General features: G+C 31.3%; 1 protein-coding gene across 1 annotated transcript in view; it reads left to right on the top strand.

Annotated features, from left to right (window-relative positions):
* Positions 1–7,370: 7,370 nt before the first annotated feature.
* Trhn (tryptophan hydroxylase) overlaps positions 7,371–27,345 on the top strand; it is a 35,829-nt gene continuing 15,854 nt past the window's right edge. The window contains exons 1-4 of the mRNA XM_085940027.1: positions 7,371–7,631; positions 11,698–11,857; positions 19,880–20,045; positions 25,590–25,640. Coding sequence (XP_085796153.1) covers positions 7,371–7,631; positions 11,698–11,857; positions 19,880–20,045; positions 25,590–25,640 — 638 coding nt within the window. The remainder of the gene's footprint in view (positions 7,632–11,697; positions 11,858–19,879; positions 20,046–25,589; positions 25,641–27,345) is intronic.

Raw genomic sequence — 27,345 nt, 5'->3', positions numbered from 1 at the left:
ATAGGTAAGAATTACCGTCTATTTTACGTGATATTGAGCATTTTAAAATTAAATATATGATAATATATTATGTATAATATATATAATAGACTCTTTTAAACACTTCAACAACACATGAAGCCCAATGATAGTTGTGTAATTAGTAATAAAAGTGAAACAATCACAAACACTCAGTCTTTAAGAAAAACACATAAATAATAATATTATGACCTCACCGAACCTGGAGCCCCTGGTTAAAGAGCGCCTTACGCACTACATTTATTTTTTCACATGATTCTGCTATCAGATACTATTGTAATTAGAATATAATCAATATTGTAAAATATAATAATTGAAACAAATCATCCAAAATTATTAAGTTAAATCCACTGCTGACTAAACGCATTTCTAACCTGAGTCCAAATCTTTCTATCGGTCACGCACGTTGCTTTACCATGCATTTCCGGATTACTTAACTATCTCGTCGATCCAACAGTATTTGTCTATTTTTCAAGCATTTACACCAATTTACACCATTTACAGGCTAATATTATATGAATGGCCCGAATGTCTCTTCTTCAAACTATCTTCTGCCCACATCCATATGGGTAACATACTCTTGCTGGTTGTCTTACACAAATGTGCTGTTTTTTGTCTATTCTGTATTCTGCACAAAATAAAATAGAATTCCATTAAGAAACCGAAATCGACAGGGTTTTTTTAGCACTTACTAATTTCCGTCCAAAATGCATGAGTTTTCTTTAGCTGGAAAACAAACATTCTACCCAAAACCAAAAGTCTTCCAGGTACAGTTCGGTTATGAGGAATACAGCGGAAAACACATTTTGAAAATACCCGATATACTGGATTATTTGTTAGTTTGGGTTAGTTTAGGTTAGGTTAGGTTAGGTTAACCCAACGCATGCCGAACGAACTATTAGTAATAATAATAATATATTCATTGCCATGTTTTCTTTTTCAAGTAAATGGGTAACGTTTTTAGTCATTTTTATACGATTTAAGAATTAATACCCCCGGCGCCATCACGAAACAAGTTGACGTATTCACACCTCGACGTTCGCTCTCAGACTTTGGACTCGCAGTCCAAAATTTCGTCGCGCCTATAGTTGAAAATTATTTGCCATTTTACTGATGTATCGTCTTAAGAATTCGTTCAGTTTCATTGGTTTTAATGTTTGCCGATATTATGATTATGGTGATTACAAACTCACTGAAAACTTTGAATTTTAAATATAATATAACGTCACTTTTGAATCCATTGTTGGTCATTAAGTCACGTGTAAACTATCAAAATTCTATTGAAATATTCGCAAATAATAATTGCAGAAATGACATTTGCCCTTATAGGTTCAGGTGGAATTATATATACGCACCTATCATGTCTTAGGAAAAGCTTCTGAGAATTATTTTGAGAACGGTAAAGGCAGATAAAACGAGATTCACGTATATGCTGTGGAAAACGTTTGCTTAAATGATGGTAATGAATACAGTGACCCTGTTAGTTAACTTTTCTCTTCTCTCTTCCATCTGGCGGCCATGTTGTACTCAACCCAATACGGCGTATATTCCGTTTTATTTTTTTACAGGATGTTTTTCGGCAATTTCACAATTTAATCACATTATCTATAATTTTTGAGTAAGCATACAGATAAAACAAAGAATGTGCACGGATTTTCTGGGTAACTGTAATTTTGAAAACATTATTTTACAGTAAAACCTGATGACAGATGAACAAAATAAATTAAAACAGCGCAGTCATTCACGATACGCACCGAACAATGGTTAATTTATTATTAAATGTAGGTATATGCCTACATGAGGCCTTTTTCTTAGGACTGTAAAAAATAATGATGCGACTATCAAATTTATAGGAGGACTTTATGTAATATTTTGTTTGTTGTTTTATATGGGACACAATCTAAACTTTAATGCAAAGCGTTGTCGTGGTCCATTTTTTGAGTTGCTCCGCTCCAGCTCCGCTCCAGGGTCTGCTCCGCTCCTGTATACTGTATACAAATGTTAAAAAAATAATTAGTTTCAAAATAAGCGTCATTTTCATTATTAATTCTATTAAACAAAATTCCGATAGCAAGTCGTCTCTCATTATTTGCCTCTTCTGTCAAAAAAGTGAGGTTATTTATTACTATTTTCATTGGATTTTAGGACGAAATTTAATTATAAAAAAAACATCCGGAGCAGTGGAGCACTACAAATCTTCGGTGCTCCGGCTCCGGGTAAAATCCCATTGCTCCAGTGCATCGTGCTCCTGCTCCGAGCTGCGCTCCAACGCTCTGCTTTGATGGAGTCTTTTCAGACCCAAACCACTACGTCCATACTGCAGATCAAATATTTTTTTATATGTTTAATTGACACAAAATAAAAATAATAATAATGCAGATATTTTTCCATCTAGTACCTAATTCAATGATAATAATATAATATATTGTTAAAAACCTTCAAAAATTCTACGTAAAAGTTGAACCGAGTGAGATTTCAACTCAAATCATTCACTGTATATGAGAATGCTGTTATCCGTTAACCTAGAAATCATTTTGGTAATAATATCATTAACCTGACTTTAATTACAAAATTAGTTGTTTTGACTTAATTATTAATAAGACTTCACACGACTTAAGAAAGGGTCGATAGCTTAGTGGAGAATAATCGTACTCAGAGTGAATAATATGATTTTAAATCCCAATGGATAAAAGATCTATTTAATATATTATCTATTTCTAAGATTTTGTATTTCTTTTAGAATTTATTAATAATATTTATTCAAATTTCGTAACACAGTAGAAATTATTTTGATTTCTTTTGGGATTGCAAACCGTAATATGTAATACGATATTTATGGAGAGAGAAACAATATTTTGTTTATGTGTTAGATTGGAAACAAACCGACAAACACCCTCTATGGCATGGTATATATATATATTATATACTAAGGTTGATTATGTGCGTAGTCCTTCATTGAGAATATTTATAGATAAGATAAAGTAGACAAAAGTAAGAAATAAAATATATGTACTCAGATAGAAAGAAAATCTTTAAGTACCCATTCGTTTATTTGAAGGGCAAATTATTATTTTACACATCTTACTGTAAAAATTCTATTTATTTAGATACATTGAAAATTGTTAATGTAAGTTTATGAAATTAAAAATAAAAAAGGTACAGTGGGGGAAAAAATAAAAAAACACAAACACACCGGGTGACTTACCTAATAAAATACTCTACCCCCTCCCCTAAACGTTGTCTTTCCTCAAGCAAATGGAATTTATCGATATCCCAAGAAATCACTTTTGCTCTTTCAATCGCCGTCACCAATGTCAGGTTGATTCTATAATTTGGTAGAAGAAGAAACACATGCAGGGTACACGGCAAAAATGGGCTCATCGATAAAATGATAATTGTGCAGGAGGGCAAAAAGAAGAATGGAATCGTCGAAATTCTCGTTTATTTTGAAATATAATTAAATTGAAAAAGTATTAAGCCATTAATTACGTTCTTGTGCAGCTTTATACACAATCAGCTGTTTTTTGCTTTGACAGCACTTTATTCTTCCTTCATTTATGAAGAAATGGTATCAATGTTGGTAGTTTTAATTATACCATTCTTGAGCACTGCTTTAATTGAAGAAGTTAGCATTTAAATCTTAAAAATGAAAAAATGCGATGAACGCATTTTTGCTGGGTACCTTATTTACCCTTCATATGAAATTTCTGAGTGCCTAATGCATAGAATGTTTAAGGTATATAAAATAATCTAATTAAAACCACTATGCATAGATGAAAGTGGAATGACAGAATATAAGTAAAGCATTGTAATGGCAACGTCATTTTCCGCAATAAGAATTGTATTTTTTTAAAAAAATTATGATTTCATACAACTCAATCACAATTGGCGATGAAGAAGTAAGTATAATACTTTTTTAGTAACCGATAGAAGAATACTTCGACTAGTTTCTTACACTCCTTACTATCTTTTCACTTCCCGCGTGTTGCCACTAAACTTTTTTTAGTTTGTGAACTGGCGGATTTTCCGATTGACATGTCCAGCTCATTCATATTACAAAGGTTTGTCAAAATCAACTGCATCGCGCACTTTTATCAAAGTTATCAATCGTTAGTTTTTTCTGTAATATTTTTGCTCTATGCTCAATATACGCTTTACCATACCACGTTGTGTTAATCTTAATTTATTTGGTCTCTTCCACATTTAGATCCATGTTTCGTATTTATACATACACATTGGTTAAATACTTTAATTATTATCCGTGAAAAATCAAAATTATTTATATCGTTTTGCTACTATAATGTTTAAGAATTACATTATATAATATAATTATTATATAAACAGGTAACTGCTGGGCAAATGTAATAATCCAACTGTACCCGGGTGATGTAATACAACCGGAAGGCTGTCAAAAGGTACTTTGGATTGACGAAATATTAAGATTTGGCTTAATGACGTAACAGCGAAAAACAAGGAACCGAGACATAGATTCATCCAACTGTGAATTATTGAAACAGGGTAATGGTGATGACAGAATAAAAATAACGCAAAATAGTATCTTCAACATAATTGAATGTAAGTTTGTATATTCCTTAACATAATCAGTGCATTTTGGAATAACATAAACTATCATAATATTAGAATCATTCTCTAGTGGCGCCGTGGGTACATAAAAACGAATCAGAGTTGTATGTTGGTGTTGTTTGCTGTAAACAATGCCGTTAGCGAATGAGGCTTAGAATTTTTTTTGGTCTAAACTAAATTTTTATGATACGAGGGTGGGTCAATAAGTCCTTAGAAAAGCCGACAGGTGACGCGACTAGTACTGCAAGCGGTTTGTTTTCATGCAGCGGCACTACCGATTCAGTATGCTGCAAAGTTTCAATCAGATTGGTCGGGTTGTTGTGTGTTTCTCGTACATTTAAAAAAAAAATTTGCTTGTGGAAAATGGAAAAATGGAAAATGGAGAAAATTGAGTTTAGAGCTGTTATTAAACATTTTAATATAAAAGGGTTAACAGCAAAGGAAATAAAAAATGAGTTGGATTTAGTTCACGGCATATCTGCTCCTTCACTTGCAACTATTTATAACTGGTTAAATGAATTTAAACGTAGTCGTACATCAACAAAGGATGAACCACGCTCAGAACGTCCTGTAGAGGTGACTACACCAGAAATGATCAATAAAATCCACGATATGGTGTTAAGTGACCGAAGATTAAAGTTGAGTGAGATAATTGAGGTTACAGGGATCTCAAAAGGTAGCGTCATTTCTATTTTACATGACAAATTGGGCATGAAAAATATTTCTGCAAGATGGGTGCCGCGTTTGCTCACAGTCGACAATAAACGCAGTAGGGTGGTGGCCTCTAAAGCCCTGTTGTCGCTCATGCAACGCAATCCGGATGAATTTTTTCGTCGCTTTGTGATTGTAGATGAAACATGGATACACCACTATACTCCCGAGACGAAAGAACAGTCAAAGCAGTGGATTGCGAAGGCAAACCATGTCCAAAGAAGGCGAAAACCGTAAAATCAGCTGGTAAGGTTATGGCTACTGTATTTTGGGATGCACGTGAAATTATTTTCGTTGACTATTTGGAAAAATGAAAAACAATAACAGGGGATTATTATGCATCTTTATTGGACCAGCTAAAAAACAAAATTGAAGAAAAACGGCCTCATTTAAACAGGAAAAAAATCCTCTTTCATCAGGACAATGCCCGTGTTCACACATGTTTACGATCAATGGCTAAAATTGAAGAATTGAAGTTCGAATTGGTCGACCACCCACCGTATTCGCCAGATTTAGCCCCCAGTGACTTTTTCCTTTTCCCAAACTTAAAAAAATGGCTAAGTGGACAACGTTTTTTTTCAAATGAAGAAGTCATCGATCGGACAAATGCTTATTTTGAGGACCTTCCGAAAACTTATTTTTCTGACGGTTTAAAAAAAATTGAGAAACGTCTAACCAAGTGTATTGAGCTCCAAGGAAATTATGTTGAGAAATAAAAAAAAAATACAAAAATAGAACCTGTTTTAATGCTTTTTTCTAAGGAATTATTGACCCACCCTCGTACTATAGACATAACTTTTATAGCGAAAAATTTAAATTAAGTCATTTTTGACTAAGTAGGTACATTTTGAAATGTCAGTATTCACTTGTTATAATATAATATTATTTTACAGTCAGTTTGAACACGCCTAATATGTTACAACTTTTCATACTCGATATGTCATAAATCTTAACAGCTGTCGACTTTTTATTCTTTGAATGTTTAAATTAATCTATTTTTCACGCGGGGGCTGAAATCTGAAGTCGATTCTTTGCCTTTGATTCGTCAATAAAGCTTCTTTCGCTTCCGCCAATGAGAAGTCGCTCGGGAGACTTTATAAAGCTCTGCTACATTTCGCAGTGAATAGATATTGTCGAGCAGTTCTAGCAGTCGTGATTACATTTCATTATCTACAGTTAACGTGAGTGTGTCGTGCCATTGTTCTTGGATAATTATATTTATATTAACTTATTCAGTAACATTTTTATTTATTTTTATGTATTACAACGTCCATAGATTTTTTTAATATAGTTAGTTAGACAGACAACTAATTTGTATTTAATTTTTTTTAAACTTAATACTTGATACGTGAAAAAATATTATTTTAAACAATGACACAGTTTAAAAATTATAAATTATTTTGAAAATATTTAGAAATAGCAATGAATATGTTCATATAAAATAAAATATATTTCATTACGTATCTACTTTACTGTTTGCTTCGTAATTTCGTTATTGTAAACTCACTCATCAAGTAATTGGTCATTTAATAATATTAAATCATTTCACAAAAAAATATACATAGTTATAGACACTTATAATATTGAAAATCCCTTCATTAAAATAAGATAAAAAATGTCTACGCCATTTACTTACTAATAGTTGATAAAGTTGGAAATATATGGAATTTAATATTAACAATTACACTATTTTATAATCGAGACTGTTAAAAAGTAAAAAACATAATTTTAAAATTATTTAATGTTTATTTTTGAGATTTTTCAAAATTATGTTTTTCTATAATACAGAATTTAACATTCTTAAAACTTATGTATATTTAGTATTGAATATAAAATAGTATTTTTTTAAATGTTGTCGATTATAAAATTCACGATTTCAATAATATTTATCTTAAATTGGATGAAATCTATCACTTGACCACCAACTACAATAAATTCATCTTGCTTGTAATAACATTGTGATCAAAGCTTCATGTTATTATGTGTATTTTCTATTATAAAGCGCAGTACAAGATTTTATAATTCTTAAAATTCCAACTTGAAAAAAGTGTTGCAAGATGAGCGGTTCTGGAAAAGGTCTTCTGGGTTTGTGGCTGTACCGCAGCGGCGAGGAGTGGGCAGTCAAAGAAGGTAGTCCTCTCCACCAGCCACGCAGACCAGCCCAAGAGATTGAGCCTTCCATGTCCAGCGGAGAGGAGAACGAGAGAACATCCATTGTCTTCTCCCTGAAGAACCAAGTCGGTGGCTTGGCGAGGGTGCTGAACGTCTTCCAGGACCTCGGGATAAATGTGCTGCACATCGAATCGCGAAAATCTGAGGTAGAACCCCAACAGATAATAGACCCGTTACCTACTTGTTTATAAATAGTTATAGTTACAGACAATATTAAAAAATATGTACGTAGTGATTTAATAGTATCATAGTATAAAATTTTACATTTTCCAAAAAAATACCCTCCAATTGCGCATTTATAGGGATACTTTAAGCAATATTTTTCTAAAGAAGCACGCTCCTAAATTATGAATACGAGGCATAAAATATTTTTTCCTGAGTACCTACAACCTTATTCATAAATTTATGTGTGTACCTATATATAACTTTTATTAAATTGACCCCATGTGAAACTACCCAATTAACAGTCAGAAAAAAAAATATAATGTATTTAATTCAATTTAGAAAATTAAGTAATCGCTAGAACCAAAATAATAGGACTTAGGACACATAATAAATACATAATATTTAATAATGGTTTGGTTCTCAAAACTACACTGTTAACATGTTTCTACAATTTTATTTATTTTGAATAATGTTATCCCTAATATAATATATTATAATATATCATCACATCAACCAATACTACCTACTAGATAACTTGATTTTCACTGTTTCTGAGTTAGCTATTGAATAATTATTATTCTACATCTCCTTCTCTACAAAATGATAAAACTAGGTAAGTCAGAAGTTAATGATAACTGTATAAATTTTGTGTTTGAAAATATTAGATAACTTTACTTTAAAACTATTAATCCATAAAATAAATAAAATAATATAATATAATACAATACAATACTTTTTCATACATTTTTTAATTATTGTTCCCAATTAGACAACCACAATTTTCCAATTTTATTTTAAATAATAATTATAGCCTAGATTTATGTTAATCAAGTACATTTTAAATTTCATTTTTCCAACAGTGGCCAAATCAGAGTTATTTAGTTATAGTCAGTCTTATGGTGACGATATAATATAAATCATAGTATTTGGAATCGCGATATTATTTTTGGATACGAAATCATATTTAAAAATATCACTATAAGTATAAACAGTTTAATAAACTATTTGAATATAATATTCTTTATTGAAAATACATTTTGATAATATATTTTTTAATATCAAAAGGTGTATTTTTATTAACAAAATTACAAAATTAAGGTACAGACATGACAGAAGAAGAAAATTTACACAATTCATATTTATAATACAGAATCACTGGAAATTTTGTCCAGTGTTACAAACTTTAATATATTATGTTACACTTTATTATTATAGTATGGGTAACACCTAAAATACCATTTACAATAATACTGGTAGCATCTGTTACCATTACGTTTATACACTGGTATATAGTCAAACACATGATTACTGTTACCTATGTAATCAAAATGTGCACTATGGCATTTAATGTTGTGTAATGGGAAATTGAATAAAATAGCACATGCATAATATTATGTATGTTGCCTACATATTTAATCGATTTGATAAGTTTACTAACCTTGTTTTAATATTTTTACAATCAAAAAATCGTACCTATTACCGTATGTGATACCTACATAGTTACAATGCAACGTATGTATGTAAAATGCAATGTACTCATGTAAAAAAATCGTTTTTATTTCATGTAGATATTATTATATATTAATAATAAAACTAAATCAAAAACTAAACAAAAATCTTATAGCTTATTCGTTATCTTGGCATTATTTTTAACGTAGATGCATTGAGCTGTAGATAAGTTATGAACAAAAAGGTAGTTTACCATTTTCACTTTGAGAATACGGACTTTCACGGATTAGAGGTTAAATTAATAACCGGTTTTTAGGGAAATTATTGTAATCCATTCACCCAACTCATTATGTTTTCGCTCTGAATCAAAAGAGCAAATGATCTTTTCCAGGTACGGGGTTCGATCCAACAGCTTCAGCCATTACTCCACAGTAGAGAAAACTAACTTGGAGTAGCCAATAATATCTCTGGAATGAACGTTTATTTAAAAAAATGATGTAATATCAATTTTTAGCAATTGTAGTTAATATCTATCGTCTTCTTGTCTTCATGTTGCTCTTTCAATCTGGCAATCAGCCTTGCCTCATGGGTTCTCAGCGAGGACCATTCTTGATAATCGTGTCTCTGGCAAGTACTGGGCATCCTAGCCCAGTTTTGCCTCAGCACTCACTGGTGATTTGTTATTTGAAACCTCATTCATGGATCTGTATATCCGCCGCAGAACCTTTTTCTAAAAGGAGTCGATCAATCCAGATGCTCTCACAGTCAGTGCACACGACACGGTTCTATACGGTATCATTATGCGGATAACAGTTAGTTCATAATTATAATAATAAATACATACATATTTAGTTTTAAATATAATATCGTCTCTGTTCTGGCAGAACACACTAACTGGATAATACTAGTTTTGAGTAATTTGACTTTGAAGTTGTTAAAATGTTTGAAATAATGGTCTATCATGTGAAGTTAAGTTAAGTAATCTTAGAAAGGATGACTTTAAAATAAAGACTGTTTATTTATTAAGAAGGTTTCCAGACGGTAAATTTTGAAATAAGGAACATTTTGGAACTAACAAAATATGTAATTTTTTCGAATTAGTGTCTTCTGCCAGAACAGTGACGATATAATATGTAAAGTTAGTGTCATTCCTTTCATTTATCGACGTTTGTGTTTTTTTGCCGTCGGCTGTCGGAAAAATATTTTTGCCTGCAATGAGTTTTTTTTAATCTTATTTAATTTCTTAGCGTTACATATTTTACATACTTTACCTATTTGAATAATTACGAAAAATACTTTATTTGGTATTTGAGGTTTCAAAATTTTATCGTAGTTGTGATAAGTATAGATACTAATTATTTTTACAAATCATCTGTTATCAAACATAGAACACTCGTGTACATTTTTTTTAAATTATTCTGGTATATTATACTTACATGATTTAAAATCGTAGTATTTGTATTTCTAATGCATAATTTTACAACAATATAATATGTATTAATAGGTATGTTTTTGAGATATTTTAAATGATGTATCTATATTAAATACAATAATACCAGACGACTATTGTGAAACAATCTAAATCTTAAATTGGGTTCAACGAAAATTAAAACTTTTATGTTTAAAAAGAAGAGTGTGTGAATTTATCCAATTAATCAAGAAATAGAGTAAACATTAAATTACCTATTTAAAGTACCTATATAAGTTAATAAATGTAAATGTGTAATTATTCAATTTTGCCAGTATGCTTGTATAGATTAATTATTTTTTAAAAAGCTTACGAAATATATGAATGTAAGAGAAGGTACCTAGTACTTTCGATCACCAAAAACAATGTTGCCATTTTAAGTCTCATGTAAGTCAGCGTTACAATCGACAGTTAGGTTAACTTTACTATTTGATGACATATTATGTGCATCTAGCTTTTATAATAATGTTGGAAATTTCCAACGCATTCGCAATGCAATTCACGCTAGTGATCCTTGTACGTTGCGCTGAGATGTCAGTTAAACTAAAGTTTACCATGCGAAATACTGTTTTGTATTGATTGACTATTCAGTTTTTCCGACTCAATCATGACAAAATCATCCGCATATTGACTGAAAGTACCATGAAAGGAAACGTGATAATGGATGTCCCAAAATAAGAAAACTTGATACTTACTCATAAAAATAGCATCCTTCACTTTTTTCTTTTTCTTCTTCTTCTTCTTTTTTTTTACCATGTTCGATCCTAATAAGATCATAATATAGGCCTCTACGGAGCGAAGGTTTATGATAACAGATTTTTTTACGAGAAATGGATGTCTGCCACTTGCCTAACATATTAGGTCCATACTTTGAATAAAAATATGTGTATTTGCCAGACCCAGGATTCGAACCAACGTTCTAGGCAGATGCTTAAGCCGCTCAGCCATCGTGGGTGTTTTGTCACTTACTTCAATATAATGATACTCCTAATATCCCTTTATATTCTTTAGATATTTCACTTCATTCATGTGTGCTCGTCATATATATATTATTATTTTTTTCTGGATAGTAGAAATTTTAAATGCTTGAATTATAATCAATATAGTGGTATAATTTTCTTTTCCTTTAGGCGGATATCTTAGTGGAAGTGGAATGCGACCGGCGTCGGATGGATCATCTGAACCGAATGCTGCGGAGAGAGGTCACCACCATCCATTTTATGCCATCTGGAAGTAAAGAGAACGAAGAGTTCCCACCACCTACTCCACTGTCAGCTGCAGCCAGCTTCGGTAACTGTACCAACCAATATAATGTATCACAATGTGCTTAGGCTTTGTCACTGTTATTATTATTTTTAGACATCAAAATAAAAGTAGCTTTGCCTTTGGTGTGTTTTATATATCGATGTCGTAAGAGCTAGCTACTATATTGTTGCTGCACAGAATTTAAAAAAATTATCAAGAATATATTTGTGGACCAGAACCAGACTTGTCTAACCCGCAAAATTTCAGTTCTGTGATAATTAGTGTTAAAGTTATAGATTCATTGAAAAAAACTGAGTGTTTTAATATATTTTTATTATTATAAAATTAATGTTTCTTTGATAATTTTTTGTTTTGTATTCACTGTTATCTGTTGAGAAATCTTCATCTGTTTCTTCCAGCATTTTACTAATGTCAGACTTGTCCGCCATTTTTATGTGGAATAGACGAATATGTCACTCATAGTGAAGTACTTTATTTGATGTAAAGAAATGATTTTGGATGGTAGTATCGTTTTTACAATTTTTAGTGATAGTTATATTTGAACCTGACCAAAGGTGGATATTTAATAGCGATGAGTTGTATAACTCGGTATTTTTTGTTTTTGTGGGTTTGACAGGTTCTGATTCACACATATACCTACCTATTTTCAAAACTAGATGACATTATAATATATATTATATTCTTTCAACGAATCAAATAGCCAACTTGTGTAAACCACGCATAATAATTTTACACAGAATACAATTTAATTAAGTTTAAATACAAATATTTAAAAAATACTTTTTCTTGTCACTATCGGTAGAATTATTTAAACCTTTTTATATACCTACCTAATATATATTTTCTTAGTTATACTTATAGTTTGATATTATAATAACAGTGAGACCCCGATTTTACATTTTGAACGGACTAACAAAAAATGTAAATAGCGGAAAGATATAAATGGTGGTTAAAAATATTTAAAATTCAATTATGTATTTTTTAAAAAGTAATTTTAACTTGTTTAGTATAAAACTCTTTCAATATTATGAATTGATTTTAAGGATTCATCTTTTAAATCATGAATGCTAGTAAAATAGATTTTTAGGCCCTGGATGAACCTTACAGCATCTTCTTGCATCACCAATCGCAACCGGCCAATTGCGTTATGTCATTGTTTTTAAATGAGCAAGCGCGCTAACATTTGAGCCAAAATGGAGAATTACACAAATTACGGTATGCTTAAGTTAAAACAAAAAACGAGAAAGATCGCCCGCCAACCTGGCGTTGTACAATGCAGCCGTATCTACAAAAAAGAAATGCGAATATTAATAATATGTGGCAGCAACCTAATCAACTTCCTTGGAAGTTTGGCTTTGGATACGGCAGGTGTCTTTATAGAAATAAATCCGTTTATGCTCCTGCAACTTAAAATTTCAATAATTATCGTGCATTTATGTACACACATACAACATATTTAAATTAAATTTTAATTTAATTAAGGTTAGAAAATATGTAGGTAGGTACTAAAATTAAACGGCACTGCAGAAACTATAAGCAAGTATCGGAAAAATGTGAATTCTGTGCACGTAAAATCGAGGTTCCACTGTATTTAACTTGAAATTTAAATACATATTAGTGTATCTCTATCTTCCAGAGAAAATTCCAAGATTGAAATTTATACACGTCAGTTTCCTAGTTAATTATTATTCTCAATCCTCTATTTATTTTATATACAAACTCTCAGTTTTAGATTTCTATAACTTCATTAAAATTTAAATATGATGGCTCAATGGTAAAAGCACATTGGCGCGAATTCGATGGATGCGGGTTTGATTCCCGGTCAGTGTCATATTAGTTTCAAAGTTTTTTGCAGCTTTGCAGCTCTATGAGACTTTCTTGTAATTTAAATTTAAGGATCAATAATGCAATTATTGCATTGACGCCAAATGGGTATTACGCCCAATCTAGAATATTTATATCTCTCATATTTATATAGATAAAAAGATATCTTCTTGTATTGAAATTTCAATAGTTGCCAATGGTGGATATTTTATTAACTCACGTCCAATATTAATTTTCAAATATTAATCTCTCTGAAACAGGTTCTTCCTTTGTAACATTTTTATTTAAATTAAATTCAAATTTCGTTCCCCCCCAACTCTAGAGTTTGCTGTGGTTCCCAGTTGACAAACATGTATATAGATGACAACAATAATTATCAAATAAGATTTAGAAATTTGAGATAAATGAAAAAATCGAACCCCTACGCCTTCAATCCATATATTTGTCGCATGCTTATTTATATATTATAAAATATGTTTTATAGTCATCTCATTTACGAAACGACTACTGTAAACTAGTGACTATATTATAAATGTATACAGTTTTTTTTTTACTTTTTACGACTTTTATCTTTTAAAATTTGTATGACTATATTTTCTTTTTTTACTAGTAGTTATGTACTTAAAATCAGTTATTTCAGCTTGATTTTTATTTTAACGATAATCCAGATATTCGTTTTGTAAAGAAAAATAATTACTCTAATTATTATATTCTTGTCGTAGTACTTATCTACTTTGGTTTAAAAGTTAAATTAATTATTTATAGCCGCATTCTGTCCAAAACTTTTTTTTAATATTATATTTCCGGTGCTATTTCAAAGTATGTTTATAAGATATTACATTCTTAAAACCTATATTTTATGCAATCGATAATATTATGATTAATATAAGTTCACAATAAAATTTATAAAGCAGGAATGAGTAGCAGAACAATAATTTATTACATTGATTATATTTTATAGACAATGGAATTCCTTTGAAAAATGGTTTTAAAAAAATGCATATTGACTATGTTATCGACATGAATGGAAATCATGAAGTAATAGACGGTAAGTGAGTCGTTTATATTTTATTGATTTGCCGACGATACATTTAGTATGGAAATTAATACAACTGTGAATAAAATTGACGCACAGCAAATATTATTTTGTTATCCTTATATGCATGAGTGAAAGATGTCCAGTAATTTATACGGAAACTCGTGTACTGAGGAAAATTTGCCGGAAACATCTAGCCGATTCAAAAAAGAATTTTCATCAGTCACCTGGTACTGCTTTTCTGCCTCCAAATTTTCTTCATACGAATTTTTTCACTACTGTTACGGACCACCATGAGAAGGACGATTTTTATGTATAAATATTAAATGTATTGATTATTACTAAAACGTAAAATCACATAATATTAATAATAAAAGACACATATTTTTTATAGATTGTATCTGTAGACAGATAATTTGTAGATTTTAATATTATCTCTTATAAAAAAAATAGAATTTTACAAAATAAAAATTCTAACACATTTTATTTTTTAATAATTTTGCATTTGCTCATTTATTCAATTCGATCAACTATTTAATTTAATTCATATTTAAATTATATATTTTATTTATTATTATCTACATATTATAGGGAAAGAAGTGGTGTTAAAAAATGGTTACGGTAAATCTCCCATAGACAATCCTTTATTAACAAACGGACACCATCAAAATGGTAAGTGTACTTATCAATTAAATATTTTTTCAGTAAGTACTATTTTTGGTGCCAATGTTAATTGTCGCTAGATTTCAAAATTACCCAAGTCCATTATGTATGAATAGGAGAAAAAAAAACTTTTTGTTTTCTCAAGTACACAGTCACAAGGGTGAAAGTATATATTATTTCGAGTATAGAATATTTAAAATTAATAAGTTCCACATTCCGATAATGCAGAAATGTTAGAAAGTAGTAGTTCTTTACCAATTCATAAAAAAAATCGGTGTGTGTACTTATGTACGCGCGTTAGAAGTTATACTTCTTTGGCGTAACAAAACAAAAAAAACTTGAGATTCTTCGACTAGCTCTTAATTATCTTGTTAAATTACACACTCAAGAAAAAAGACCGCTTATTGGAACGCCATTAGTTTATTTTTATACACTTTAACATATGTCACTAAATTATATAATTATTTATCGTTGTTTTTATTTTTAAAGTAACATCTGCCACTATGAGGCTTAAAAGATTGTTTACGTAAGAAATTGCAAATGGCCGACAATAATAAATTCGCTGCCTAGGCAACGGAACAATTCTAATTCGATTGGAGTATCATACTGTGGCGTAATGGTGGTGCATTCGGCTGATAACCGAAAAATCGGTGGTTCGAATCCAATCGAGTGTTACATGTCACACGCCAAAATACACTCTGATCTGATTTTCCAAACGCGCCTAAAGAAGTATAACTTCAAAAAGTAAAAAATACCTAAATGTGGACTTAGCTGATTTTGAAAGTTTACTTTTTTATCAATCGATTTTGTAATCTCTTATATTTTAAATTACATTTGTTTTCCGTCAATGTTACTGTATAAATAACTGCAATGTATTATAATGTGTATTGTAGGAAATGAAATAGCTGTGACAAATGGCTTTGAGAATTTTTTGCTTGATAGTGTAGACCTGGCTAATGGAAATGAATTAAAAGGTAAGTGTTTAATTATTTATCGTTTATCGGATTGCATTTTATATATGTCGTACATCGCATTACTTTTTGTTAAAACATTCTTTCATTTTCTTTAATCGATGGCGTTGAAAGATATGTACTATTTTCAATGTCACTATTGATGTTCTCTTGTAAAATATTCCTTAATTTGTTGATAGATTCATCACTTTATTTTTTCACTCCAGGAATTAAATAAAATTTCATATACTTTTAACACTCGGTACGCCGCAATCAAAATACAACAAATATCTAATTAACATTCGAAAGTATATAGTATACATTTTTTCATAATTATTGTCGTTTTGATAAGTAGTGACGTCCCTAGGAAAGTGCCGCCTTTAGGCAAACTTAATGATAAGAGGGATACCGTCTCTAGGGATTGCAATACCGAATGAGAATACTATTACCGGTATTTGTGAAATATATGAAAAAACAGAAGTATCCACCAATAAAATATAGATATAAAAATCTCTTTAAAATATTAATATTTTATAGCAAAAATATATAGCATAATTAAGTATATACATATATTTAAACCGTTAAAATTGGTGAAGGTACGATAATAATATAGCAGTGGTGAAAGGGTGGAGGACGGCTGTTAAGATCCGACATAAATAGTGCATACTAAACTTTGTTAGTCATACATATTTGTTGTTATTGAACCGCCAACAATTTTCAGATAGTTTTCGTTAGTTTTTAAAATTCAATTAATACTGCGCTACGTAAGCCAAGCCATAATAGATAATAGGCAAAAATATTCATCTATCTATAAAATATCTAAAATGATGTCATTAAAATCATTCATTATCATTATATACGGTAGAAGAATAGTTTTTATATTTTGCGGTTTGATTCAAAATAATTATTAATAATTTAAATGGTACTGTTCGGTTATACCGGAGGCAGCGGAAAACGCATTTTGAAAATAGCCGATAAACTGGATTATTTGTTAGTTTGGGTTGGTTTAGGTTCGGTTAGGTTGGGTTAGGTTAGGTTAGGTTAGGTTAGGTTAGGTTTGTTTAGGTTAACCTAACAAATAATCCAGTTTATCGGCTATTTTCAAAATGCGTTTTCCGCTGCCTCCGGTATAACCGAACAGTACCATTTAAATGAATGATATAAAAAACAATATTGATTTAAAAATTATTGATATAAATGATGATTTAATGATCTTAAAAAATTTAACCAACACCACCTGTAATATGTAATATATTCTCAATTCAACGAAAACAACAAATATGACCGAAAAAGTGTGCAATGTTTTTGTGGAATCGTAAGTCAGACTGCGTAACCCGACAAAAGATTACAGTCCTGTTAAACCTTTGATGTTAATTAATACATATCTATTATTGTTATCAATTTCAATACCGAATATATCGGTATTGTCCGATTTTTAAAACCGGTATTTCGGTATCGAAAATTACTGTGATACCGATTTTGAAATAGCGGTATTGCAATCCCCAACCGTATCCTTTCATTTTTAGTCTCAAATTATATGCAAAATTGTTCGGTGTATACCTGCCTATTTTACTATCTCAAACTGACAAGTGCAACAAAATGACATATGTACCTACACCATTATCATTTACCAAGGATTGGAGCATTTCTAAGAAACCTACTATCAAACAGAGAGGTCTTAGGTGCGTAGAAGTCTGAGGCATTTACGGGGTTGGTGGTCTCTTTGTGATATTTTTAAACTAAGGTTTCCAAGCACTTTCTAACAAAGCGACAGCATCGTCTGCTTAATGGAAAACCACCACTGCATTCAGAGGTTGTTAGATCATTCACCTACCGAGATTGATAATCCAAAATGGCGGTAAGGGCGTTGTGAAAAAACATAGTTATATATGGGCATAATATGATAAGTACCCACGCACGTTCGTACTCGCTCGATGGTTTTACGCTCATTCGAACATGGCTCAACGTGTGTACCATCTCGCTCGATACTCAAACGGCTCGATTCGAAAAAGATTCAAGGGCCGTAATTCTTGCTCGATGTTCGACAGATTCGCTCATCGTCCATGGCACGAGACGCTTTGACTAAACGACTTGTGTCGAGCTGCTCGAGCGTGTGGACGCAACGACGAGTATGCTTCCATGTCGACATGTTTGATCGAGAAGAGTGAAGATCGAGCAAGAATGTACGTGTGTAGCTAGCTTTGGATTGTTAAGTTTGTCATCAAAAGTTATTTATTTGGTGAGTTACAACATTTTTGGCCGGGTAGTTAGTGAAAAATATAATATATTGTGATGATAGGTACTATTGATATATCAATAAGATACATTATGCCTTACCGTATCTGAACAGAAAAATGTCTACTTTTTTAGAAAAGGTTATAGCAATATACGTATAGTTAGGGCCAACATCAAAATCCGTCAAAATTCGGAAACAGATTCGTTGTGGAGAAAAAACTTTAATAACATAACACAAATTAGCGCAGTTTGGAAATTGTCCCCTATTACAATGCCAGGAAAGATAAATTTTCCATCACAATTTATCTCTTTATTACGAAAAAAAATATATATAGTAATTCTGGTAGGCTAAATTTTATAAAATCAATACTAAAATTGTGTAGTTATTTTACTGTTTGCAGACTTCGTCCATAATATAATATGTTATAAATGTTATAATATATAAATATTATGTCAATCGACGATTCGAAAAGAAAAAAAAAATTCAAACGGCTCTTTTGTAACGTTGGAAACAATACGAATAAAAATAATTTACATTTTGTACTTACTTTTGATTTCGGTGTACCTCGTGTCCAGAAATTTGTAAGTATGCAGTTCGCCGTGTCACAGTGAATCGTGAGTTAATCTTGAATAGATAGCCATATTGTATAGAAATCAGGTTTTTCTCGAAATAAAACATTTAAAAAAAACGTACTAACACAACATACATAAGTAAATTAGAAATACAATCAGGTTATTAAGTAGGCGCTCGTCTGTATCAATCAATATCAAACTAATGCTCTTATTGATTATAATTCTATTGGAACATTTTTATTTGCAATTCTCCATAAACAACAAGTAATTTTTATCTCCATGCTATAAAGCCATCTCTTTCCGATACGATGTTCACGGTAAACTGTTGTGCGGCGAAATGTAATAGTTGCAATTTACATCTAACCAATGTACTTACCCTTAGACTCTAAGCCGGCTCTCACATCTAAACTCGCCTCGTCATCCGCACAGCCATAAATCAAACCTTACAAGAACGTCAACCCGGTGTTGCATATGATGACGGTATAGAAATGACCAATTCGTAGGTGTTAGTATGCATCCTGGCGTGTTCAACTCGTAGCCCGAAAACCATGCAAATTGCCGATTGCAACAGTAGGTATTTTTTTCAAACTAAAAAGTCTCATTAGACAAATCTGCGGAACTCTATTTGGCAACGTGCGTTTTGTGAATAACGAGACGTCACATTGACACATTTGACACGTTGCAGGCAAGATGAGTTTTGACGTGAGAGCCGTCTAACGCCGACTAATAACACAAACATATAAAATTGTTTTTGTTTGTCATTAGATTTCGAAGAAATGGCATGGTTCCCGCGCAAAATCTGCGACTTGGACCGCGCCCAAAACGTGCTGATGTACGGCTCGGAGTTGGACGCTGACCATCCAGGCTTCAAGGATCCAATTTATAGGAAGCGGCGGGAACAATTTGCCACCATTGCCAACAACTACAAGTAGTGAGTATTGCCCTGCTTTCACGTGAACGAACTGTTTCAAGCGTTGATTATTTATTATAACCATGACCTACGAGATTGAGCAATCGATGATTATATTATAAATAGCGAGGGTATACTGACAGAAAGTATTAAGCCATTAAAATAAGTTCTGAGATAATCGCAAAAAGGATTTTTTTTTCAAAGCGTTCTCCCACGTAGATCTTTTTATGATTTAAAAACATTTTTTCTACATTATAAAGACTAACCTTTGTGGCAAACACAATATACGACATGTTACAAGTCCTGTATTTTGTATACGCAGAACGCATTAGGTCATTATCATGCTTTCTATCAGAATAAAAAAATAACAATATGATTTAATAATGTTTCTATTTTCTCACCATTATATCCTATGCCTTTGTGCGTTTTACCAGGACGTAGAGCGTAAAATTGTATACATTTTGGCATTTAAAACAGAAAAACAGCAAAAACTGAATTCATGCGTTCTGTCAGTAGGTATACCCTCAATAATATTATATATTGCAAAGGCAGTTCAAACAGACGAATATGCCAAAAATTATGATGTGACATGACAACAAACTGTGCTCAAACCAAAGCGTCTAATTAATAATACACTTTCATGTACTTAATTATCTTTTAACAATTAACTTTGCAACGGGCCCAAAACACTGAAAAGCGAGGAATAATAATAATAAGAAAATAATGAATAAAAAAAAATCATCCGCCATTGTTTTACAGTCATGGTATTCAGTACCTATATAATATTATTCGTAAATCTTCCATTGATTTTTTTATGTAGACTTTCCGTAAAAACACATACAATGTCTTTTACAATGTGACAAACGTTAAATTTTTTTAATTAATTATGACTTAATTAGAAAAGCATAATTAAGACAATGACGTATTTATTTTGTTCAATATACAACTTTGTCACCTCTTTATGCATCCATTACGAGGGTCAGCCGCTGCAACACGTCGCAATGGCTGGGGGTGAGCTAACCACCAGATGTTTTCGACGCACAGTGATCCACTCTTACACCGTGCGACCTTACTTCCACAGCGGTTTCCTGGTTTATCCCGCTTCCTTCCTATTTCTTCATACTCCGACAGTATACGTTATACGGTTACATGTAAGTTGTATGTATGCAGTTCATCGTGGGACAATTATTCGTGCGCCGCAGTACGTGAAAAATGAGTTCGTATAACATTTTATCAAATAACGAGTTATTCGTTGAATATTTCACCGTGGAATACATTTGTAGGTATCTTACAAAATGCGGCGATAGTTTGCAAATAGTACTGTTCCAATTAGATTAACCCTTACATAACCTAGTACAGACATCTCATAAAAGTGTTGTAGCATAGGTACAAATATACTCCACGGTGAGATGTTCAACGAAGAACTCGTCATTTGATTAAATGTTACACGAACTCATGTTTCACGTACTGCGGCGCACGAATAAGTGTCCTGGTGAACTGTTTACGTACAAATTTCCGGATACGACGTTATACGCGTGCCCGTGCCCACACATCAGCCGTTGCGACGTGTTGCAGCGGCTGGCCGTCGTAGCGAGCGCAAGCTATTGTTCAGTTGTTCAGTGTTTTAAAAACATTAAAAACTGTTTATCTTAGTATAATATAACGCCTCATTGCCGTAATATATAATTAATTATATCAGCTGTGAGCGACATGCCGTGTTTATTAATATGACATTATTAATAATTATTGTAATGTTATCTTGTTTTTATTTATTATTTTCATATTTAATGCATCACTTAACATTATGAAGTTATAAAAGATGACATATTAATTTTGTTTGCAATATTCGCACTGTGCCGCTGTAACAGTATATGTTATACTATTTAAATTACATATATGTAAATTGTAAAGTATATAAACTAATTGAGTGTTTCACAAGCATAGTGAACCAAGTCCATTCTGGTTATTTTTGAGTAAGCTAGGTTCAAACATAATATTTGAGTATTTCTTATTCTATAAGAGTAATATTTCCCCTAATATATTCCAAAAAACACTTCAGAAGTGCAATCATACCCTTACGGTATTAGAAATACTCAAATATTATGTTTGAACCTAGCTTACTCAAAAATAACCAGAATGGATTTGGTTCACTATGCTTGTGAACCACTCAATTATTCGTAGATAATGTTATCATACCCAATTATGAGAGTTAACTCCAGAACCTGATAACTATGGAACGCATTGCCAGTCAAAGATTACTAGCAACCCTTAATTCATAATCAGCTTTAGATTAATCTATTGCAGATGAATGCCGGATCACAATAGGTAATTATAATTATCCCAGTAGTGTCCACCGCGTTCGTTCGCTAAAATTAAATATCTTGTCGAGCCGGTAGCAGACCTTTCGGAAATGTACTACCTCTCGAGTGCCACGCGGCTCGTCCATACATGACATCACGCCCTAGAGGGGCGATAAAGTCTGATATAATATGAATGATTTCTGAAGAATTTGTATTTTAGCAAATGGGCGATGTAAAAGAATAGCAGGAAGGAGAAAAATACTGAAAATCATATGTTGTAATTCGAGTGCTTAAAGTCAGACAACGTTATCTACAAAAAAGTGTTTTTTTTTTTTTTTTTTTGAGATAACGTTATTTTAAATTTACGGCTACATGATAGTCAAACAACGTTATGTCAATCTTTTGTAATTTCTTATTAAATCGTCAGTAAAGTTTAACGCTAACTACATAAGTTACCCTTGTTTTCATATTTTTTTAAAACTATCCCTATAAATTTTAATATCATCATAAGCAAAATAAATGTACAATACACAATAAATTATAAAATATTAACATTAGGTTTTAAATAAACATTTCCCTTGTTGAGTTACAAGAATCTAAAATAACGATTTTTGGCTCTCCTGTAAAGTTGCACTTTTGTAGATAGTGTTGTTTGACACTAAGCCCTCGAATTTATAGACGACCTCCAAGGTTATCAATAAATTCGATTACGTCGTGTGCCTTCGATAGTTCTCTTAGTCAATTAAATTATTTCGATATTATTAAATTTCTCCTCGCGCGTTGCCAGCATACCACGCTTTGGTACTCTAACGTAGATTTCTGTATTAATAAAAATCCATGTTACGCTTCTATATTATTTGATTACGTTGCAGACAGAGTTGGAAGTTACCATTGAAGATATTATTATTCACAAAACATGCATGCATGATCAACTGTACGCAGTGATGAAGGGCGGATCTAGGCTTATAAGATCCGACACAAATATTGCATACTAGTCAAACATTTCTGTTTTCATCGAACTAAGACTAAAATGTGGAGATAGTGTTTGTTAATTTTTAAAATTCAAATAAAGACTGCCCAAGTCATCCAAAATGATGTATTACGTATTATAATATTACATATTTTTATAGATTGTAGCTAGGTTAGCTAGGGGTAAATAAATTTAAAAAAAAAGCTAACCAATACCATCTGTAATAATAATATGTACTTATTCTTAATTCAACGAAAACGAATAAATATGATTAAAAAAGTGTACAATATTTTGTCTGATCGCCCATATCATACCTAAACTATTATGGTTTGGTTTAGGCCGGGTTTAATTTAATTTTAAAAGCTTTACTAACCAGCACCATCTGCAAATTGTATTATTAGTTAAATGAAAACAAATAAGTATGAATGACAAAGTTTCATGTGTACTATTTATGTCGAATCTTAACAGCCTACATCCACCCCTCGCTACTGACGTTACGTCTTCTTAATCCTTTCTATGCAGCAATTAGTTAATTGATAGTAATTAACATAAGAATTGGTGTAATTAGGGCGTCCAAAGACGCTTTGGGCACTTAACCGGTTAATATATTACAACAAACAACGAAAATAAAATATTACAATATAATTTTTTCGTTTATTTTTTATTGCGAAGCGTTTCCCAGTCGTTGGCAGGTTGTGACGTAATAATAATGATCATAATATCAATGTATTAATTATTTTATGATAATATGTTTGTAATTTTTATCGAATTTCTTATCGCGAATGTTAATTTAACCAAAAATATTATATTATATATTATGTAGCGCAAAATTTAAAATTATTTTCTATTTCTTTATTTGAATAATATGCTGACATTTTTGTTTGATGGTTCTCATTTATATATGTACCTAGTACATACCTAATACAAATTAAATTGGTTAATATGTTTGTATTATTTATATTATATAAAATATGTATTGTAAAAAAATATATATATTTAAATTGGTAATTTGTTTTCAAACACTTACTAGTAGCAATGAAATTTACGTTTCATCCAAAATCATATTATATATAGTGCATTGGCAAAGTGTTTTCATTGGAAAACCAATAAGTACTACTAATGGTTTTTTTATATATCCTCCCCTCCCCTTGTACATCGGTGGTGACTGCTTTTTTAGTAATTTTATTTAAATTAAGAGTAAAAATTGGGTCACTATTAGTATGTATATTGCATTATCTGTATTTCATTTGAAAGAGCTCGAAACGCTATGGTAATATTGTGATAAATTTGAATAAACACAGCGGGTAGTTTGGTCAAAATATGACTAAAGATCTTATCACATTTTGATCACTGATAAGTGACATTATTTTCCTAATTAGTAGAATAATTATTGAATTTTTAATTATAGTCATGTTCTTCTTCGTTTATTTGTTTTCAAATTATTTTTAATGCTTAGACAAAAAACTGAAAGGGGTCAATTCAAAGTTTAAAATTACTCTCTGTAATTAGTATATAATATATAATTATATGACCTAAAATCATAATATTTTTATTGATTATATACGATAGATATTAAATTAAAAAATCGACTACCATACCATACGTAATAATAATTATTGTGATGTATGCATTGTATTGATAACCGAGCGATGTCGGTTTATAGTGCCGCGTCCCGGGTTTGGAAAATTCACATGTTGTTTTTTTAATGTGTGCAGAATAAACCTATTAGGTTGAGCAAGTGGCTAACATCCATTTTTTGTAAAAGTCATGTTAATAAAACCGCATATTATGTTGTTAGAATTTAACATGGCAATGTTATGTACATATCACAGTGTGTATTTTTTTGGTTAATTAAATTCACAAAGTTGACTGATTTATTTATAAATTAAATTAAGTTTTATACACAATTATCGACCTGTTAGCTGAATAATAACGTCAATCGCTCTCGCCCCCGATAGCAAAATTTACCAATCCTTGATCTAGTGAATAAAATTGATAATAACTAAACTTCAGTTCACTGTCACAAAGTTTTCATTTTAATTAAGTAGTGCTATGTTGTTTGAATTAAAACTGGTGTATCACTGATTTACATGTGAGTTTTATAAAAACAATATTAGTTCCTACCTAAACGATTTCAATAATAATTGCTGCGTTATGTATACATAATAAGTAAAAAAAATGTAGGCCGATAGGTTTAGGTTATCAGGTACAAACCTTAATACATTCTTAATACATTGTGTACTTAATACATTCTTACATTAATACATCGTATTTAACATTTTATTTTTTGCAAAGTGGCCAGCCAATTCCGAAAGTCCAGTACACTGAAGAAGAAGTCAAAACATGGTAAGTAAATCTGAATATTTTAATATTATAATATAATTATTATTATAGACCAATTTCTATTAAAAGTTTTCTACGTCACAGCGCTGCATGTGCTGACACTGTTACATCACGTGGTTTTTGCGCGCTGATGCTATTACGTCACGTGCTCTTTGCGTGTTGCATAGCAGATACTCTATCTCTGACACTATTGAGAGGAATTAAAAGCCATTTTCTGTTTATTCTTCTCATACTACTTCTACATTCGAAATAATACTCTTCGTCTGCTTCCGAAAAGGTTTAGGCATTTTAATGATAATAAAACTCTATGCGATATCGAACACACACTTCATTATGGGCGCGGAGAATGTAATAGCGGGTAAGTAAATGCAGTGGAGGATTTTAGTGCCATAAATAATTACCGTGGTCGCGTTGAAGACTTGATATAGAAGTCGCAATGTTGGTTTACCAATCCTGGGATTACGCTTCATTTTTTGATTCAGAAATCCAGGATTAAAAATGCTGGAATATTAAGATTTACGATTTAACTATCATAAATATTTTTTTTTCAAAATAACGTATTTTTGGGAACTTAAGAAGTGTAACAATGAAAATGCTAATTTCTCAATAAATACAGAAAATTAAATGAACATATTTTTTTACGTAGGTATACTATTTTTTGGTTAGTTATATAAATCACATTCATATTTGCGTATTTTATAAATTATAATATAATTAATAATTATACAATATAATGAATGACATTTCGCCAATTCACATTTCAAATATTAATTTAGACTATTTAGAGCGATGGAAACGAGTATAATCTGCACACCAATCATAAAGTTTACCAAACATACGTCGTATAATACGTATAATACGTCGATGACATTGAGCTAATTTACAAGCTGCTTGTCGGCAAGTTTAAAAGCGGGCGAGTCAGCTAGTGCGATTGTGATGATGACACATAAAACTTTCCACTCGCTCAGAAGCCAACAAGCTAGCGAGTTGAAACCGTCATTTTTGGTACTATTTTGACAGAACGTATTGAGTAGTTCGTTTTTTTTTTACCAGGAAGTCGCCATTACTACATTACACGCCAGCGTGTAGCGTGTAAAGTAGCCCGGATTTCAAATTTTCTCGGTAGATTGTTTACAATCTGTTTGTTAGCTAGTTCGATGATCACACTGGGCGAGTTTACAAGCAGATTGTAAATTCGCTGGCTTGTAGCTTGTAAAGTAGTTCAATGTCATCAAGCCATTACATATTGAATATTTAAATTGCAGTACCTACTAATATTTATAACTTAATAATATACATTTAAAATAAACGTTTTGTAAATAATCCGGGTTCTTTATCGATGTTCGGTATATTCATGCAATATTTTATAGTCGTATAATTCAATGAGTGTATGCGAGGGCATGCAAGTAAGGTAGAAGTGAAATTTTTAAAATGCCTGTAGTGAAATGAACAAAAGAATATCTTGACTTCGATATAAACCAATTCGATATTACAAAGTTCTATAATCTCATAAACAATTAGTATAAAAGTAACTAAAATGAGAATATTGGCGTTGGAATATAAATAAACAAAGTGTGACTTATCCACTGGATTCGTGTCAAAACTGACAAAAGATGTTGGCGCGAATCCAGTGGTTGCAGGTTCGAGTCCCGTCGAGCGTCATTATTTCTTCGAAAAAATTTCTTAGTAGGTGTACTTATGTGTGTTT

This window comes from Rhyacophila brunnea, unplaced genomic scaffold (genome assembly GCF_057557595.1).
Source record: "Rhyacophila brunnea isolate RB1 unplaced genomic scaffold, BYU_Rbru_1.0 scaffold_1, whole genome shotgun sequence".
Lineage (NCBI taxonomy): Eukaryota > Metazoa > Arthropoda > Insecta > Trichoptera > Rhyacophilidae > Rhyacophila > Rhyacophila brunnea.
This window is presented reverse-complemented; position numbering and strand designations above follow the sequence as displayed.